Source organism: Colias croceus, chromosome 22 (genome assembly GCF_905220415.1).
Source record: "Colias croceus chromosome 22, ilColCroc2.1".
Lineage (NCBI taxonomy): Eukaryota > Metazoa > Arthropoda > Insecta > Lepidoptera > Pieridae > Colias > Colias croceus.
Window position 1 is genome coordinate 7,628,386 of NC_059558.1, and position 20,622 is coordinate 7,649,007.

The 20,622-nt window shown below is 36.7% G+C and overlaps 1 protein-coding gene across 6 annotated transcripts in view; it reads right to left on the bottom strand.

The window, feature by feature from the left end:
• Positions 1 to 464: 464 nt before the first annotated feature.
• The window catches only part of LOC123702005 (oxysterol-binding protein-related protein 3-like), a 62,692-nt gene continuing 42,534 nt past the window's right edge, over positions 465 to 20,622 (bottom strand). For 5 of the 6 annotated variants that reach the window (XM_045649640.1, XM_045649641.1, XM_045649642.1 and 2 more), the window contains 14 exons: positions 19,970 to 20,130; positions 18,900 to 19,017; positions 17,762 to 17,853; positions 16,606 to 16,728; positions 15,958 to 16,054; positions 14,909 to 15,096; positions 14,244 to 14,456; positions 13,184 to 13,354; positions 12,598 to 12,711; positions 7,328 to 7,469; positions 6,147 to 6,261; positions 5,767 to 5,889; positions 5,142 to 5,259; positions 465 to 4,331 (listed from right to left, as the gene is read on the bottom strand). In XM_045649640.1, the coding sequence (XP_045505596.1) occupies positions 5,157 to 5,259; positions 5,767 to 5,889; positions 6,147 to 6,261; positions 7,328 to 7,469; positions 12,598 to 12,711; positions 13,184 to 13,354; positions 14,244 to 14,456; positions 14,909 to 15,096; positions 15,958 to 16,054; positions 16,606 to 16,728; positions 17,762 to 17,853; positions 18,900 to 19,017; positions 19,970 to 20,130 (1,760 nt within the window). In that variant the 3' untranslated portion in view covers positions 465 to 4,331; positions 5,142 to 5,156. The remainder of the gene's footprint in view (positions 4,332 to 5,141; positions 5,260 to 5,766; positions 5,890 to 6,146; positions 6,262 to 7,327; positions 7,470 to 12,597; positions 12,712 to 13,183; positions 13,355 to 14,243; positions 14,457 to 14,908; positions 15,097 to 15,957; positions 16,055 to 16,605; positions 16,729 to 17,761; positions 17,854 to 18,899; positions 19,018 to 19,969; positions 20,131 to 20,622) is intronic. The other variant, XM_045649637.1, reaches the window with a different exon arrangement.

Consider the following 20,622-nt stretch of genomic DNA (forward strand, 5'->3'; position numbering starts at 1 on the left):
CAGATTCTGGTTTACCTATAAACCCATTGGCCATTGCTAACTCACTAACTTCAGAAATCAATATAGAAAAGCGCGGACATCCACCGAGGTTATTTTAAACTTGAAGAGTATTTAAATATATTAATTATATTCATAGCAATCATTACCAACTATATCATGAAGATTTATAATTATTGTTCTAAGATTTAATATCAATAATAAAAATGAATCCCTATTGAACGTGAGCGTGAACGGCTGGACCGATTTCGATATTCTTTTTTTTACATTCCTTGAAAAACGAGGATGTTTTATATGGAGAGAAAAGGTAATGAACCACGGGCGAAGCCGGGCCGGACCGCTAGTATCTTAATATTTATCGAATGTGTAAAGAATTTTCCAAATGATTATCATACGTCTTGTGAATTTTTTTTTATTTATTATTAGGTTCCTCTATGAATAGAAGGGATAAAAGAAAACAGCAAGACTGTAATTGAATTTCCTTTAATAATTTCTTAATATTCTATTAAACAAAATCACATAACAAAAGTAGTAAGCAGTGTGGTAACTTCTATAACAATATTATACAATATTCACTTTAAAAAGCGTTTTAGTAAATCGGTTTCTAATCTGAACGATAAATATCATATAATTATTAAAAAAGTAAGTTCTCTCTTAAATAAATCTATTTTATCATAAACAAACGATAAATTTACAAGTGTACTGTGTAAAACAATATAAAATAGCGCCAATTACAAATTAAAAAAATCAATACTTTTTAAGAAATATCGCGATATTTTTAATCTTTCTCATTTTTAATCTGTGCGTTAAATTACAGATAAGATGGGAGAGAATTCCATTCCATCGTATGTTTATTTTCCGCAAAATATATCTATAAAACATCAGCCCTCAAAAACCACTTGGACTAACCAAAAAATCACTGCCCACAGCCCAACGCTGCCAAAGTAACAAGCAAATAATTTTATGTTTAAATCTATTGCGTATAAAATGAAATTATTTGTAAAGGCACTTACTGCATACCGAGAACCATTAACTATTATCGAATATCACCAAAGTAGGATTAGTCTGTGAACGAAACATTATTATAATTTGTTAGTTACGTCTATCGTGTAAAACCATAGAGTAACAGTTAATTACCAGAGCTAAAAAGAGCACAAACCGATTTGTGCGCCCATTTCTAGATAATACTTTTGACATATGTCTTTCTTCTTTTTTTCAAATGGCAACTCCCGATGACATAATATGTCAATAAATGGCACTTTTTAGCCTGTCATGTGTTCATCTGTAATCTATGGTTTTAGCCATAACCTATACCTAGTAATTGGAATCGCGGCTCATCTAACATTATTAAATAATGTCATCAAATTCCTTATAAGTCTATTAATAAAAAGCATAATGTCATTTAAGTACGAACGAACGCGTTGGCGAAAATGTTAAATTATCTAAAAACAATAAAAAAACTAGTTTGTTAAAGATAAAATTGTAACGATCAAACGATATTTTACGTAGATAGTTAATTTTATATATTTATAATAACGAAATATCTTGATACTATACATTTTTCTCTTTATACGTATATAACCAGTACCGTTAAATCCTAGCAACCCTATATTTCACTAGCCACAATTTCACATCGAGATTTCTTAATTAATATTAAAAATTTAAATAAATTAATTATTGTAATGTACAAATATTTTATAAAATAATTATACTTAAGGTTGTTGTTTCAGCCGATATTCATTGAAACAAAACAATTCCATTATATTAAAGGTTGGCAATACTGATACGATTTTAGTCATCTAAGTACACATGTGTTTTTAAATACAAGGCACTTTAAATATGTACAAAATAATAATATAGTACCCATTTATAGGATCATGTTAAAACTAACCTAACTCACAATATTATTCAAAATACTGTGAGCTAAGTAGAGATACTTTAAATTTAAATTTCTCACTTGATCCGCATAAATATTTTGTTACTTTCTTGCTTACGTCACACGATTTGAGAGAAAAAGAGACAAAACAAGACTTCATTCCCATATTAAAAATAAACATTTTGTTGAATGAATATCGGTGAAACAAGTTAGTTACAAACTGTATACTACCAAATGTCAATTGAACGTTAAACTTAGCGTATATAATAATAATATTAAAAAAAAAACCATATACGCTAGGTGTACAAAAAATGGATACAATAATATGTAATTTGATTAATAAAAAAACTCGAACAATTTCAAACGTTTCCGTATTTAGTTTCATCTTTTATATAAACAAATAAATAACAATAATTAATTAAAACAACTGTCATCAATGCCTTATTTCTAGTTTATTTACGCAATAGGCCCAAAAGCTACGTGTATGAAAAAATCTAGAACACACCCCATTGTTACACGGTAATAAGGCATATAATTTCGATAAGACATATTCATTTTATTGCCATATACATAAATACAAAAAAGTTTAAAATTACAAACTTAACTGGCAATCTTTTTAAAACGGGATCAATAAATTCATAGAACAATATGTTGTAAAAAGAGCTTCAGTCATGTTCTTACGTTCAGTTTTATACGTTCATGTGTCAGTCAGTTTCGAAGGACCAAAATAATTGTCAAAATTAAAATAACTTAAGTCATTCGTCTAGAAACAGTATGCATTAAATGTAGCATAAAAAAAATGTTTTTTTTTTAGTTTTGACATTGACATATGTCACTGTCAAAGTCTCTAGAGGTACGTGTCAAGGAATCCGTGCAACAAAGGGGCGAAGAGCATTATACGATACGCATTAATTTATTTTAATTGATTTTTCAACTCTTTAGTTAATTATACAACAACAACAACACTGCCTAAACGCGGGAACGTATTATTGTCAATTTAAGTGACAGTTACAGTTTTATGTCGAATGTTAAACGTGCATATATCCTTACTTAGATAACAACCGAAAACCCGTAATTAAAAAAAAAAAAAACAAATTAAAATCTAAATTATAGAGGTTATCATTTTTGAAGTTGGCAATTTTTTTTAATTATTTTTTTTATAGTGGCAACATATTTAAACGACTATAATTCTTGGAGTTTTTCATTCCAATTTATATTTGATTTTTATTTATAATAAATTAGTAAAATTAAAACTTTGCCATTGATTCTATACAAAACAATGAAGTCATAAAAGGATTATTCCATAGTTATTTAAAAGCTCGTTAAAATTGAAAACAAAGCAAAAAAATGATATTTCATTAATAATATCGTTTCTATATATAATTGTATACTTTACGTGTCTTTTTAAAGGCAAGATTGATAAGTAACAAACAAAAAAACGATAAAACCATATTATCACAAAAACATCATTATCACAAAAAAAACACATTTCATTAAAAAAATAACAATTTACTAATAACAAAATATTATAAATGTAATACATAATTGTAAAAAAATTATAACCTGCCCCAATAACGACTTAAATAGCATGTTGTCTCACTCGCTCTATACCAAGTAATCGCATGCTATCTCTTTCGCACTTATCATTCCTCACATTTTTCTATTGGCGCAGATAAAAGTTTTAAAATAGTGGTTTATATGCCATCGCGGTTTTCTGGCAAAGATTTTAGACGTATATTAAATCATTAATAAATAGGGCAACACCTTATTTAATATAAAAAATATTAAGGCATTTTTACAACATATGAAAAATAACAAAATTGAAATTATTTGTATTTATGCTAAACATATAACCTTAATTAGATTTTTATTATAAAAATAATAATCTAATCAAAATTCATAATACTTTATGAACCAATTTTAATAAATTATTTCATAAAATTTATTTTCCATACATCTACCCTCATTACTTACGCTTTATAATAAACTCTCTCTTCAAGGAATATGTAACGCGTGTAATTTATAAAAGAGCAACGCGCTATCTCCCTCCAACGCTTTGATATCGCAATGGTTAGAGCGAGATAGCATAATCAGCCTTGAAATCAGACTGCGACATAACTGAAAAAAAAAACTTGTAACTATGGAAATTTTAAATTGTCCGTGGAATAATTGTTTTTGTAATTGCATTTTCAAACTGTGCGAGCGAGATAGACCTTTATAGATCATCCATCTCGCTCTAGCAAAAACAAAGTTGCAAAAACTTATTTTTTCTTTTTTTTTGGACAAACGTAAAAACAATTTTTTTGTGCGTAATACACGGTAGTCAGTCGCAGTCTGATCACGGCGCGCTAAGTAGTAAGTAGTTTGTAGTAACCGGTAGCGAGTAGTAAGTAGTTAATAGTTAGTAAGCTGGAAGCGGCAAGCACAACCTCTAGCAGAGCACCTCTCGCGAAGTGTTCTGGAAATAAAACAAAATCATATAAGAAAATCATCTATACTTATACTTATCTATACTTAATATTATAAAGCTGAGGAGTTTGTTTGTTTGAACGTGCTAATCTCAGGAACTACTGGTCCGATTTGAAAAATTCTTTCGGTGTTAGATAGCCCATTTATCGAGGAAGGCTATAGGCTATATGTAATCACGTTAAGACCAACTGGAGCGGAGCCATGCGGGTGAAACCGCGCAGCACAGCTAGTAGATAATAATTATCAAGATTAAAAGAACATTAAAAGTTTGTTGTATGCTGATGACGTAAAACAAGCCTGACTCATTTTTTTCCTATATTATGACATTTTTTTAAGAAACAAAAACATTGTTTGACGTTTTGGTAATTTTTTAATGTTCTGCGGCGCGGTCACCAGAGCGACTATCTATGGTGCCTGTAGAACTATTTTATCGTATCCCCTAAAACGCACACCATGCGTTTAACGTAACACATATACGCACGGTCTGTTATGTGGTTATCAGAGCGACTAGCTATGGTAACTGCGGGACTAATAATTGTCGTGTCCCCTAAAAACGCACACACTGCGTTTAGTATCCTGCTAATATTATAAATGCGAAAGTTTGTATGGATGTATGGATGTTTGTTACTCTTTCACGTAAAAACTACTGAACCGATTACAATGAAATTTAGCACACATATAGAGGGTAACTTGGATTAACACATAGGATAGTTTTTATCCCGGAGATCCCACGGGAACGGGAACTATGCGGGTTTTCCTTTGCAAACGCGGGCGGAAATCTAGTAACGCATATACGCACGGTGGTGCGGCGCGGTCACCACAGCGGCGGCGCGGCGAGCAGCGGGAAGCCGGCCTCGCGCGCCTTCCAGTACTCGCCGCCGAACACCCACGTCTCCTCGCCCTCCTCCCGGGATTTTCTATGGGAAATATGCGAAAAATATTAAAAAAAAATGCATGCGTATACTAGTGTACACACGTAAGAAGTGAAACTTCTTTATGACCCTTATTTTTCAAAAAATAATTTACTATATGCAACTTTTTACTTTACAGATATTTCTGTATCGTCCAATCATTTTCTCAATCGTCATTTTTTTGAAGTTGATTAAAAAGTAAAACACGCTGTAGTAATTAATCAACTAAGAACATAACAGTATTTTTTTTTTAATTTTCTATTTCACAGCGCTTATCTATACTAATATTATAAAGTGGAAAAATTTGTATGTATGTATGGTTTTCACGCATAATCTACTAGGATAGGACCGATTTTTATAAAATTTGTCACAGACAATCTTTAGACCCTGAGAAAGAACATAGGCTACCTTTATTGCGAAATATGTACCACGGGCGAAGCCGGGGCGGATTGAATATTTGAGATTGAGTTTGAGTTTATGTCTAAGTTTAATTACAACTTAAGTGTCACTCACCGGAACCAAGCAGGCACGTGATCAACTGTAGTACGACGTCTTTCACGTTGCGCTTGTTCCAACTCAAGCTTAAATTGTTCAGCCGCTTCCACGTCACCTTCCTCTAGGGCGCGCTGGTCCGGCCTGATGGAGAAACATACATACAATTTTACAAAATCTATTTTTACACTTAGCGAATTCACCTTAATGCAATGCAAAAAAGTAAGCTTGAATTTGCTTTAACATTCGTTTTTATGAGTAGAATTTTGACAATCATATTTGTGGACAGTTTTATGTTCGTCTTCGTATGGAATTGTGTTTTTAACTGTTCTTAATAATCGAAAATTTTAAACAAATAATCTGTCTTGATATTAATAGTAGCGCAGATAATTTTGACGTACCTGAACCTAGTGTCAGTGTGCGGCAAGGTTTCCTTCATGCCGGGTTCCATTTCGTTGAGTTCCATCGCGAATCGAGTGAACCCGTAGTATAGCTCATAGTCTGGCGGCATAGTGCCTGTGGACAAATGTTTATATAATAGAAAGTACAATTAGAAATTTTTCAAAATAGAAATAAATCTGCCATAAATATTTTATTTGAACACTTTAATTTTTTGTTAATATCTACATGATTATGAGTAAAAGCGTTATGGTGGATATTGGATTGTGTTGCTTTGTGGCGATGAAGAAAAATAACAACGCATTTTGATCATTAATTAAAATTGACCGACTTTTTATTTGAATCAATTTTAAATTATTCTTCAAAACACTGATACAAAGTTTTTTATTATTCCGTAGGTTCTTTGTGTAAAAATAGGTATGCGAGGAGCGAAGCGACGAGCGTTGAATTAATTCTGGATCACTGCTAGAGTCGAGCGAGCGAAGCGAGTGAGATATTGTCGTGGTGTCAGAATCGAATTAACTATCTCCGCCATTTACTACGAGCATGACTGTACTACGACCGGCTTGATAGTAGCGCACTGTATGCCGTCCGCACTGTTGAAATGCAACTGGTATGTATTCAGCTAATAAAACCCTCCACACTATCTTATACACATAAGCGCTGAAGCGGCTAATCTTCATCACGCCGCGTACTAAGCTATATAACTCCCTAACCCCCCTCCAAGCGGCGGGTGAAGCACACTCGGACATTCTCCCCTGCAGCAGCTCGCAGATCGCCCGCGATACCGCGGGCTGGATCGCACTGCAGCAGGATACCTCCCGGACATGATACCTGGGACCATCTGGTCCCACCCAGTGCCCCGCCTGTAGTTGCAGGCGGCGTTGCCACCACTGAAAGGGGCCATCGCCCCGAACGGTTACCCCGAAGCCTGTGAAGGCTTGCGTCTAAAGCCTTGTATCCACTTGAGCATGCTCAGGCGAATGAGCGGCTCATTTGGCCGAGCCGCTCAAGTGGAGACGCCTGAGCACGCGCGGCCCGAACATGCTCAGGCGTCTCCACTTGAGCGGCTCGGTCAAATGAGCCGCTCATTCGCCTGAGCATGCTCAAGTGGATATAAGGCTTAAGACCCGAGTAGTGGTAACTTCCCCCCCCCCCCCTATCCCCATATCCCCCCACTGACCGGGTCGCCACAGGCAGCGCGCGGCGGGCGGCTCCCCCGCGTGCAGCGCCTCGGACCAGCGCCCGTGCAGCCGCAGCGCTGTGCTGCGCCCCGATAGCACTGCACCGCGCACCTCGTGACGGGTGGACGACCATGAACTCGCCTGTAACAACAATTATTATTTAATATTATGTTTCAGAGAGAGAGAGACAACTACGAGCAACTAGATCAAGTATACGATGATATCCCGGGATGCGACGCAAAAATTCTTCTCGGGGATCTTAATGCAAAAATTGGACGAGAAGAGGTATTCATGCCCACCATAGGAAAATATAGCAAACATGACAAGTCTAACGATAATGGTATTAGGCTTGTCAGCTTTGCATCATCTAAGTCAATGGTAGTCCAAAGCACCAAGTTCCCCCACAAGGATATATACAAAGGAACGTGGAAATCGCCTGATGGTAAAACTGTTAACCAAATAGATCATGTCATAATTGACAACAGGCACAGGAATATTATAGAAGACATAAGAACATTTAGAGGGGCGGATTGTGACAGTGACCATTACCTGGTGGGTATAAAAGTTAGAGCTAAGATAAAAGTCACTAAAGCAAGAACTGTGACACGTGGAGACAATATTAATGTAGAAGAGATAAGAAATGAACAGGTAAATAAAGACTTTCAATTAGAACTAAAAAATAGGTTTGACGGATTAGTGATATCTGATAACATCGAAGAGGCGTGGAACACCATGAAAGAAATAGTGAAGGAAACAAGCCTAAAGGTACTAGGAAAAAAGAAACGAAATAACAGAAGGAAATGGATAACATCAAAATGTGAAGAGCTGTTAAATGAGAGAAGAAAGCTGAAAGTTCAAGCGGAACAGGACAATAAGTGGGAAGACAAATACAATGAGGTACGTAGAAGAACCAAAACGACAATAAGAAGCGCGAAGAGAAAATACTTGGAGGATTCAATACGTGGCATGGAAGATCTAATCACAGCAAACGAAAGCAGGAAATTCTATCAGAGAATTAGAAATTTTAAAAAAGGCTTCCAGCCTGCTTTGCAAATCTTGGAAGACGATGAAGGTAATCTTGTGACAGAGCAGGCAACTATAAAGGACATGTGGAGAGATTACTTTCAAAACCTTTTAAACTGCCCGCCGACTCATCAAGACATAATCGAAACCGAATTCCAAAGCGTTGAAGAAGAACAGCCACTGACATACGAAGAAGTGAGGTGCGCTATTATGAGGTTGAAAAACAATAAAGCACCAGGAATTGACAACCTACCTGGCGAGTTGTGGAAATACGGAGGAAGTGCAATCCAATCCAAATACTTTGACCTACTACAGACCATCTGGAACAAAGAAAAAATACCAAAAGAATGGAATGTAGCAGTTATATGTCCGATCCACAAAAAAGGCTCTAGGAAGAGGTGCACAAACTACCGAGGAATAGCGCTACTCCCCACTGCCTTTAAGATCCTATCCTACGTGTTGCTCAAGAGGTTGGAACCTTATGCTGAGGCCATAATAGGCGATTACCAGTGTGGGTTCAGACGCAACCGTAGTACAGTCGATCAACTCTTCCTCCTCAAACAACTCATGGAGAAAAGGTGGGAATATGCACAAGACATTCATATGCTGTTTGTCGACTTCGCCAAAGCGTATGATAGCGTGGACCGCAGCTCTGTTTTCACAATCCTCAATAATTTCGAAATACCTGCGAAACTGATCAGGATGATACAAGTCGCCACCAATGAGAGCAGGGCTGTGGTAAAAGTAGGCTCGGAAGTCACCAACTCATTTGAAGTAATCACTGGTCTTAAGCAAGGAGATGCGCTGTCACCCATGCTGTTCAATTTAGCACTTGAACACGTTATCAGACACATTATTACACTCGATGGTGGAGTGCAATTGAATGGTCAGCATAAGGTGATAGGGTACGCCGACGATCTTGCGTTACTAGGAGGTAGAAAAGAAGAGATTGTGTGTGCCGCATTGACTCTGGAAAGAGAAGCAAATAAAGTAGGCTTACGTATCAATCACGGCAAAAGCGAATATATGCATATGCGCCGATACAAAAACAACAGAATACCCAGGATCGATCTTGTAATAGGAGCCACTACTTATAAAGGTGTGGACAAATTTAAATACTTGGGATGCACTGTGACCGATACGTACACTAGGGAAGAAGAAATCGAAATAAGGATACAAAATACCCTCCGTTGCAGTGCAGCCTTACACAAAGTACTGGTGTCGAAAATCCTCAGCAGGCGTACTAAAATCCTTATCTATAAAACTATACTAAGACCTATCTTAATGTACGGCTGCGAGACTTGGACACTGACACAAAAAGAAGAAGACAAGCTCCTAGTTACTGAAAGAAAGATCCTAAGAAAGATATTTGGGCCAGTGTTGACAGAAGAAGGGGTTTGGAGGAGGAGGAAAAACTTAGAACTTCAAGATCTAATGGCCGAGCCAAACATCATTGGTGAGATTAAAGCCCAAAGACTCCGATGGCTCGGCCATGTGGAAAGAATGGGGGAAGATCGAGCAGCGAAACGAGCGTACCTGGGACAGCCATCTGGACGCCGTCCTGTTGGACGTCCCAGGTACCGCTGGAAAGATGAAATCGCCAAGGACCTGCGCACCCTCCAGATTGAAAACTGGCAAGAGATGGCGCAGGATAGAGTCAAATGGAGGCTCTTATTGTCGGAGGCCAAGACTCACTTTGGGTCCCTGCGCCACTCTAGTAAGTAAGTAGTAAGTAAGTATGTTTCAGAGAGCAGTGGTGGCTCAGTGGTGAGACCTCAAACTTCGAATCGATAAGTCCGTGGTTCGAGACCAGGCGAGCGCGCAGGAAATAAATTGATTTTTCAATTTATCTGCGCATGTTGTAACATCACCACTGCTCGAACGGTGAAGGAAAACATCGTGAGGAAACCGACATGTCGAAGAATTAAAAAAAAAAAAAGTTCGACGACATGTGTCATCCGCCAATCCGCACTTGGCCAGCGTGGTGGATTATGGCCTGTACCTTCATAGGAGGCCCGTGTCCCAGCAATGGGAACGTATATGGGCTGATGATGATGATGATTATGTTTCATAGCATTCGAATGCTTTATAAATGAGAAATATTAAAAGAATAAAAAAAGAACCTGCATGCTGAACATACGTGACAGAAGTGAAACTTATTGGGCAAAATGCAAGATACCAAAATCGTCGCCTTTCTCCATGAAACTTCACATCGAAATTAAAAAAAAACCATTGGATGGAACGCTTTTAATATTTAGTAAGTTCAATTCCCGGGCGTGGTAAAAGAAATTTCAAAAATATTTAAATACTGTTTAATTTATTTAAAAAAATAAACGATTTTTTCCTTTCAGCATTCTTTTTGTAACCGCTAGTTTTTCAAATACTTCCCCTCGAGTATCGGTCAATTAAGGAAAGCTGGCATGTTCACAGTACTCACACTTATGCAATTTCACTTACAGTATGTTCAAAAATAAATGCGACTCTAGTTTAATTTTAGACTTGAATTGTAAAATGGATGCGTTGTATATAAATATATGCAAATATAATTATGAAAGCTCTCATAATTTACCTGTAAAATTATAATTTAAAAGTAAATCAATTGATGAAGTTAATTATTTATTCTAATAATAATCAATTGGATAAAAGTATTAATAATCATTCAATTATCAAATAATAATTAAATTTCAGGTCATAAAAACAATACAAAAAACACGTGCGCTCACTGTTACATGTTTATTGTATAATTTTCACACTATTGGTTTTAAACTCAAACTCAAACATTTATACAATTAGACTTCTTCTAGAAGCACTTTTGAATCGTCATAACAGTTTAACAGTTTTAACATTTACCACCAATTCAGAAAGCAGTATCTATAGAGAAGAAGAAGAATCTATTTAATCATAATCGTAATCTTCTACTTCACTGAAACTTTTATCGCTCGAAGAACTCGCCGTCGGAATTTCTTAATGTTATTATAAATGAGTCAGTGTAATTATCTACTTTTGGCTCTAATTGAATATATTTTTCCTCATGTTCTCGCGTCTTTCTCCAAACGTCACTAAACATATCCAGACTAATATGGCATTTGCTTCCTTTCTTAATAATTCTTCCACAGTTTTCAAGTTAAAGTTCACATTTTGTGATGCTACTTTCCCTTTAATTATGCCCCATAGTAACTCTATTGGGTTGAGTTCTGGATGGTACGGTGGAAGGCGCAATACACTATGTCCATGATCTTTGAGGATTGCATCAAGTAAAAATTGTGTATAGTTTGGCTTATTTTTTTTAATAATGTGATAACTCTGATAATTAGTAATTTGATTTTAGAAAAAAAAAATGCCGATTTTAATCAAAATTTATATTTTTCTAACAAGATCCTTATCATCCAAATTTTTACCTTGGTGAGAAAAATTGACATTTCTAATGAAAATGAACAAAAAATTAAATGATTTTATTAAATACTGTAAAAATATAGTCTATAATTCTTCCATTTACTGTATCACAAAATTCTTCATAGATTTTTAGATATACGTACCTACTACACCAATAACATCACCCTGTATTTATAAACAATTGCAAAATATGACACATACATAGGCCGGGAGATACTGACACAAAATTTCGGGTCATTTGTAACAGAATGGCGGTTCTACTGAGGTCTTATTACGCAATGACTAAAAGAAAAATGATGGCAGATTTTGGGCGGTATGGCGACCATTTGGAATCGTCCGAAAAGTATGGCAAGGCGATTTTAGTAAATGGCTGCACGACGATGGTTACCTGTGCAAAAGTTAGCCCGGTACAATTGGTTGAATTGTTTTTTTTTAAATCAACGCATTCACGTCGGTATGGCGGACTGTAAGTCACATCGTAAAAGTATGGCATGACACTACCCCCTACATCTTTTTTAAGGGCTATCGGTAAATTCTAAAATTTTTGTGTTACAAATCGTTGGACTTTCGCTATTTATGTGTTTAGTGTGACTAACGCCCACGCGACTAGGCCGCCGGTACCAGCGTTCTGACCATCATTTTTCTTTTTGTCATTGCGTACTAAGACACCTCTAGACCGAAATTCTGTTACAAAAGACCCGAAATTTTGTGTCAGTATCTCCCGGCCTAACATGTGCAATGTGTAAATGTGTTGACGTTCCAGCTCTTCTTAATGGGCCTATACCCATAGAAATTTTCTACCTTGTGTAAAAGAATAAAACAAAAACAACACTTAAACAAAAACATAATTTACCTTAACAAAGTTCAGTTTACAGCTAATATCGGATCCCTGACAAGTGATGTGCATATCGCCGTACTGGTCCACCCACCGCTGCCCTCCGAATAGATTGTGTACGCATGTCGTTACCTGTGTATAAATAGTTCAAATTAAAAAAAAATTAAAATTAAATTGTTTTTATATTATATATCGCGATATAGAGTCGCACAGTTTTTAAACAACAATTCGTGGTTAAACTATATTGAATTTATGACTGAATAATGATAGTTTTTATAACAAATTCACTTTAACAAATACAGTTAACTACGCAGCTATATTACATACCATACACAATAGTAAATAAATAAATAAAATCTTTATTTTGCCAAAAACATTAACTTTACAAAAATATGTACGCTGACTCTTAAACTAGAGGAACTCTGTGTCTTAAGAGCCAGCGTTCCTCCTTATGATTACAACTAAGTACATTTTTTAAAGCAAAACAAAAATTCGGTTTGATTACAAAAAGTGGTAAATTATTATTTTCTGTATTTTGCCAATTATAATAGCAACAAAACGAAATCTTGTTGATTAAATAAATGTTTACATTTAATTGTCTCACCTTATTCCACACATAATGGTCGCCCGTAGTCAACAAGGTAAGATGTACTCTTCCCGCGGGCTGAAACTCCATAGATTTTCCCCAGAACTTAGTTTTGATCCTCGCTTCTTGCCAGAACACCCAGCGGTTGGATTCCGCGTGACACGCTGATATTGGCGGATGGTGGGATACCTGCAATTAATGTACACGATTATAGAAAATAAAAAAATATAAAACGTGTAAGTTTAGAAGTTTTAGTAGTCTTATTTTATTAACAATGGCGTGCTTGTGAAGATTGACTTTCCTTCTATAAAATCATATAAACTTACTTATGGTTAGCCTCCTTACATCACCAAATAAAATTACTTTACCAAGCTTTTCTTTATCTAAAAAGACTGAGCCGTCATGCCAGGCAGATGTAAAACATCGACATTATTTTGTACGAGCAATTTAGTGAAAACACTACTGCATATAGACTATATGTACATATACTTGCCACGGCATGCTTCGCCACGTCAAAAATCGGTTTTACGTGACTATAGACGTTTTACATCAAAAATCTTCACACACATCTGCCGTGTAAGAAACTGGACACAGGCTTTACGGCATTGTCATTTGTCACAGAAGAAACACGCACCCAAAACCAAATATACCTGTTCAGCCAGGAACCTAAACCCCTTATCTTACCTTACACACTCGTAGGTCTCAGCCAGCAGCGGGTTGAACGGTTTAGAGACATGCGCTCTCTCACATATATAACTAGCTATAACTTGCTCTATGGCGAAAGCCAGCACTCCTGTCCGCTCTACAAACTTGCTCTACCCAGAGGCTCTATCTCCCCCTGCTCTACACATTTGCTCTACCTAAAGCATTACGTCGCGTCGCCAGCTCTACATGCTATCATTGCCCGTCCTCCCTGGCTCTACATAGAGCCTTAGCCTCTACCTCTCTAGCTCTACATGCTATCCCTGCCCATGCCCCTGCTCTACCTAGAAAACTACCTCCCCTGCTCTACCTAGAGCACCTCCCCTGCTCTACCTAGAGCACCTCCCCTGTTCTACCTAGAGCACACCCCGCTCACCTGTTCAGCCAGGAACCGGAAGCCCTTGTCCTCCCTCACACACTCGTAGGTCTCCGCCAGCAGCGGGTTGAACGGTTTGGACGCAGCGCGGTGCGCGGACGCAGCGTACGCGCTCACCGCGAACGCGGCCACCAGCGACATGCGCTCTACTGCGTTGTCGCACGCAGCCGCTGCGTCCAGCAGTTCGGAGTATTCGAGCTCTTCGCAGAGACGCTGTTATGCGGTAATATACCATTATTATTTCTTTCTAAATGCAACGACATTACAATTTTTTTTTTGTTTGACATAAAATAAAAGTGAAAAGTTGTAGAAATATAAGTTACGACCCGATTTAAATTTTAATAAGTCGAATCAGTCAGTTCGTGTGCGTTTCGACGACGAGACAATCGTCTGCATGAAAAAACTAATTTTTTAATTAAGAAAACGACTAATTTAATTTTCTGTCAGACATCTGTACTAAAAAGTAACTGAATAAGAAGTTTGAATCACCAATTATATTATATGAACGAAATAACTTAGTCATCTACATATAATATTAGAACTAAATAAGTAGTTAGTGACACTACAATAGAGAAGAATCATCATTATTATATTACAGAGAAGTAAATATATTATTCAATAGTGGAGAATTATACAATAAAAATGTAGAACTAATTTCTACTTACCTGCAGCATATTAAGCGGCTCATTGATCGTCACGGGCATGGATATCTGACTGAGGTCCTTGCCAATATTCTTGTACAACAGGTTCCACAGACTGGGTCCCCCGGGGGTGGGCCTTGGGGCGGGCAGTGCGCGGCGCCGGGACCACTGGCCCGTCCCGCACGGGGCCGTCTGCTCCGCTGATACCACTGCTCGAAGGGTGAGCTATTTATTTATTTGCTATTGTGTGAAGATTCCAAAACGACATTCTATCTTCAAAAACACACTAACACACGAAAATTTTTTTTAATAAACATGATTTAATTGTCGTAAGCGAAAAAGAAACTAAAGTCAATTCTGGCTAATTAGTCACAATTCAAAGGGTCGATCGCGTTTTTAGCCTATCCACATATTTTTTACTTTTAGGGCCGATTTTTCAATGCTTGGATAAAACTTATCCGTCCAATAAAGTATTACACGATAATATTAAAATGTCACGTAAACTGTCAAATACGGGCAATTAGAATACGTTTTTAAAATGGTAGTTTTATACATTATTCGACGAATAAGTTTTAACGAAGGATTGAAAATTCAGCCCTTAATATATTGGGCTATGTCGGATAAGATAAACAAATACAAAAGTATCTGAAGAGTACATAAAACTAATCACGTTTAATAATTTATCCAGCTTCCTATATATAATGATAATGTGAATAAAAAGATCTAGATACCTACCTACCATACCAACACAACATTCGATCTTCAAAAATTCATTCTTATGTCGGATAACATGACCATTGACCAAACACAAAACTAAAAACTACATAAAACAATTCTCACGCCATCCTTATAATTATTGATAATTATAAACTGCACAAATTAACACATTAAAATCGTCTGATACTACTTTTAGCAACGAGATTATGTTTGTTCAATTATATTCTTTTTTTGATGTTATTAAGAGAAAAAATTTATTTCTTCTTTAAGTTTACTTGCAATTCCAAAAATTTCGACCTCTTTCCAATACTTTTATCTCCAGTAAACAGTCAATCAACAAAATATTTCAAACTTACTGGCAGCATCGCTGTTATCAGAGCTAGCGGATCCCTCCTCACTGCTGAGCGATCCCGCTTCTGATGACGAATCTCCGTCCAATTCTATCACACCTGTCTGAAATAATACATATTTTTATAAAATACTAGCTGTGCTCCGCGGTTTTACCCGCGTTGTTCCGCTCCTGTTGGTCGTAGCGTGATGATATATAGCCCATAGCCTTCCTCGATGGGCTATCTAACACAGAAAGAATTTTTGAAATCGGACCAGAGGTTCCTGAGATTAGCGCGTTCAAACAAACAAAACAAATAAACTCTTCAGCATTAAAATATTATAAGTAGAGATAAAAAATAGATTTACGACAATACGTATTGTATAAAATAATAATGAATAGTGTTCTAAGCATTTTAGTTACTAGTTTATTGGTTGACTTTGAATATTTATCGCGACACTATAATAATATAAAGTCTCGACTCACGTCTTTGGGATAATATGCTATTGAAGGTTTTGTGTAGTAAAAGAATTATATATATAAAAAAAAAACTCATCAAAGAACATCAGATACGTAATACTGTGTGTGTTTAAAAACAATGTAATTTTGGTTTATAACTCGTTTGTAGTAAATAAAATATTGTTTCACGTAAAAATAATAACTCCTTCTTGCTCACCTCATCAGCATTAATAATCTCGTTCTGTTTAATTTCGCCATTGTCATGTTCCTCCGCGTCAAAGAACTCAGACGCGGACACGCACGACGAACTGTAACTCAGCGAGTGCTTGAATTGGTGGTTCTGTGAAGTGCATCATCTTTGATAAAGTGAAAATCGTATGTCGTGTTGTATTTTGTATTGTATTCATATCAAATCGATTTCATGAGTTTAAAAGATTTTCTAAAAGAACATGGATTGGAATTAATCCTATATACTTCTATATCTGTATGCTTAATGTATGTTTATTTGTTACTATCAATAACAAAAATAATAAAAAAAAACTTGAGCGATGTCAAGGGATATCCGGATGGAACGAAGTGTTAAGTTAGAGAGAGACAGACAGAGAACCACGCGCACGCCACACGGCATACAACTCTAGCAAAAAGTGTCGTGACAACTTTTCGTAAGAATTTTATCCGTCTAGCCCCCTTTCACAACGCGGGATAAGGAACTTCGTTCCAAAAAAATCTGTTTGTTAAATTACTATTACCTGTTTGTATTAAGAGGCCTACACCACCGAAACTAGCGCCACCGAACATTTTATTTTTTTACTCCTTAACCAGATCAAATTTAAAAAATCTAGCTCGGTACTTTGCTAGTATATTACTTGTAGTATTTTTGGTATTACTTTTCACTATTCTAACTGTTCATTATTCTAGAGAACTTTTGATTACCGCCAAAAGTGGCCACTTTTGGCGGTAATCAAAAGTTCTCCTAATTTACCGAATGCAAAATAATGAAAAGTAATACCAAAAATACTACAAGTAATATACTAGCAAAGTACCGAGCTAGATTTTTTAAATTTGATCTGGTTTAGGAGTAAAAAAATAAAATGTTGGGGGGGCGCTAGTTTCGGTGGTGTAGTCGCCTTAACACGAAAACATTATCATAACTATTTGAATTTCCATAACACAACGCTTGCTATATTAACAACTATACAACATTACTAGCCTTGCCGCGCGGTATTACTCGTCAAGTATTATCAAAATCGTATTATAAAATAGTAAGAAACACATCCATTCATTCTTTAAACTGTGAGAGTTTAAAATAATCATCGATATGTTACATGTGTGTATACTATATTATTACGAAGATATAGTAAAAAATAACTCACATGATCCGAGTTGGCCCCCATGGAGGAGATCTCAGCAAGGTCAGACGCGTCGTGTATGCGCGACAGCCGCGACCGCAGCTCTGCGCGGGACACTTCGCACGTCATTACTTATGCACTCGCACTTAGTGTTCAGTGTTTACACTATGTGCATAGTAAAAAAAGAGAAGTAGGCTAACTCCCGGCGTTTAGGAGCGCACCAGGGTTGTCACTTGTCACATTGATATCCTATTACTATTATAAAGGCGAAAGTTTGTATGTATGGATGTTTGTTACTCTTTCACGTAAAAACTAATGAACCGATTACAATGAAATTTAGCACACATATAGAAGGTAACTTGGATTAACACATAGGGTAGGTTTTATCCCGGAAATCCCACGAGAACGGGAACTATGCGGGTTTTCCTTTGAAAACGCGGGCGAAGCCGCGGGCGGAAATCTAGTTTTAAATAATTGTTTAAACAAACACCGACCGCTCACAGCAATGGCGCGGCCCTCACGAGAACGTTCCATGAGAAGGAACCGAGCGGCGTTGTGTGCGTGTGTCAAGCTTGCGTACGTACATGAACGGGGGGCGTGGCTAAGCACTACATACAAACGCCGCGATCTACCTTTGTTCTAAGATAACCTACTTCTCTCTTTTTACTATGCTATATTTGTAGTGTAAGTATGTGTGTGTGTAAGAGTGTATTTGGTTAAATACAACAGGCCATTTCAGCTAAATTGAATATATGCTAGGATATATAGGCTATGGCGTTCTTACGGCAAAACTGATCATGCAGTTTTTAAAACAAAACAATACGAACATCATTAGTAGCTCACATCATTTTAACAATCTGTTCAAAACTTTAATATAACTATTAGAAGACAACTTCATTTCGAATTAACATTAACATCAAAATCGGACACCTAGATCCAAACGTCCGTCTAGTTGTCACCATCAAAAAGCATTTAAAAAACTTTGAATAAATATTAAATTCTTGGCCATCTCTTATGTAACCATCAAAGCATATAGAAGTCGAAATTTAGCACCTTGATCTAAATGCCACACCAAGGTGTTTGAATAACTTGGGAAACAATATTAAATACCTAGCCATCTTTAATAGAGTTATAAAGAAATAGTGGTTGTTATATCTCTCACCAGAATTCTGTTGTAACGCAGTGGAGAGGTTCGTACGTAACGCCGCTACAACTCCACTGGGCGTGGTTGTAGTGTCCGCCGCTTCCATGGCCGCTCGGAGACGGCCTCGTTCACATACCTGTGTTGGGAAGCTAGTTTTTTAAAAAACCTATACATTCCTCTCAAATTTTATACACAACGTCTCCGAGTAGCAAAGGAATCGGCAAATTCTATAGCTTTCTAGACCCTTTTTATTGGGTTATTTTTAAATGAAAACCTATACAGGGTGTCCCACTATTGGTATACTAAGCGCGAAGGGCCTTGTAGTTTTGCATACACTGATCACGTAAAAAAAAAATTAAACAACAAAATAACGTCAAAATTTTTTTGTTAAATTTTTCCTGAAAATCCATGTTTTCTTCTCTAGCTTCGCGCAGCCGGCATATACCACTTCTCTAATGTGAGCATTTTCTCTATGAAAACATAATCTTAAACGATAGCTCACGTGCTAGTGGCAAAGTTGGGCGGGTTGCTTGTTATGGATGTACAACATACGAGTTTTAAGAATATGCGTCTGGAATTTTATAAGTATTTTTTACGTACTCAGCGTATGCAAAACTATAACCTCCTTTGAGCTTAGTATACCAACAGTGGGACACCCTGTATAGGTTTTCATTTAAAAATAACCCAATAAAAAGGGTCTAGAAAGCTATAGAATTTGCCGATTCCTTTGCTACTCGGAGACGTTGTGTATAAAATTTGAGAGGAATGTATAGGTTTTTCAAACAGACGTTGTTATACCCTATTGCCCCTTTTTCATATTTTCTGTCCATAAGATTGTGCCTAACAAAAACTTAAACAAAAAAGACGTGTGGCACTCGGGGATTGCCGCGGTAAATCTATTGCATGCTATGCCTTCAAGCCACACCTCCGCCCGTCGGAGTGGGGAGCGTGAGGTTTTTTCGTTACGGAATCTCTCGATTCGGTCCCCGCGCTCAAGGCCCGCGATAGAAGCTATGCAATAAGCTTAAAAATTGCTCTTATTTATAAAGCATTTGAACTTTTAAATATTACAGTTGACAATTCCTCACCAGTGTAGCAACAATACTCTTCAAGCTGGTGACCAGGTCCTTGGCCAGCATGGTGAAGTCCTCCCGCAGCTGGTGGTCTGGCGTCAGACTGGTCAGACTGGCCGGAGCTGCGTTCAGGACTTCTGCACCTGGTAGCGATTGAGGTCTGGTTGCTGCACATGCTGGAAATTTATTATGGGGATATAAAAATTGCTTTTTTGACGGTAGTAGGCAAAACTAAAGTTATACATCTATATCTATACATATAATAAATCTGTAGAAGGGTCAATTCTGTACATTGAAAATATTGAAAAAATAAATAGCAGGGGGTGTTACTGGATCGATACCAAACCCAAATATGTGATTAAAAAAATTTTTGTCTGTCTGTCTGTCTGTCTGTCTGTATGTGAAGGCATCACGTGAAAACTAGCGGTTCGATTTCGATGAAACTTGGTATAATTAAACCTTATTATCCTGGGCGTAAAATAGGATACTTTTTATCCTGGAAAAATACGTAGAAAAAAAATAATCTTAATTTTTCAGTTTTATCTATAGACGTTGTTCCGTAGAACCGCGAACACACGTTGCGTATTATTATAGGCCTAGCCGTATTTGGGAATTGGGTCCAATAGATATTTATGATACTCAAAATGGATAAATAAACCATCCACGCG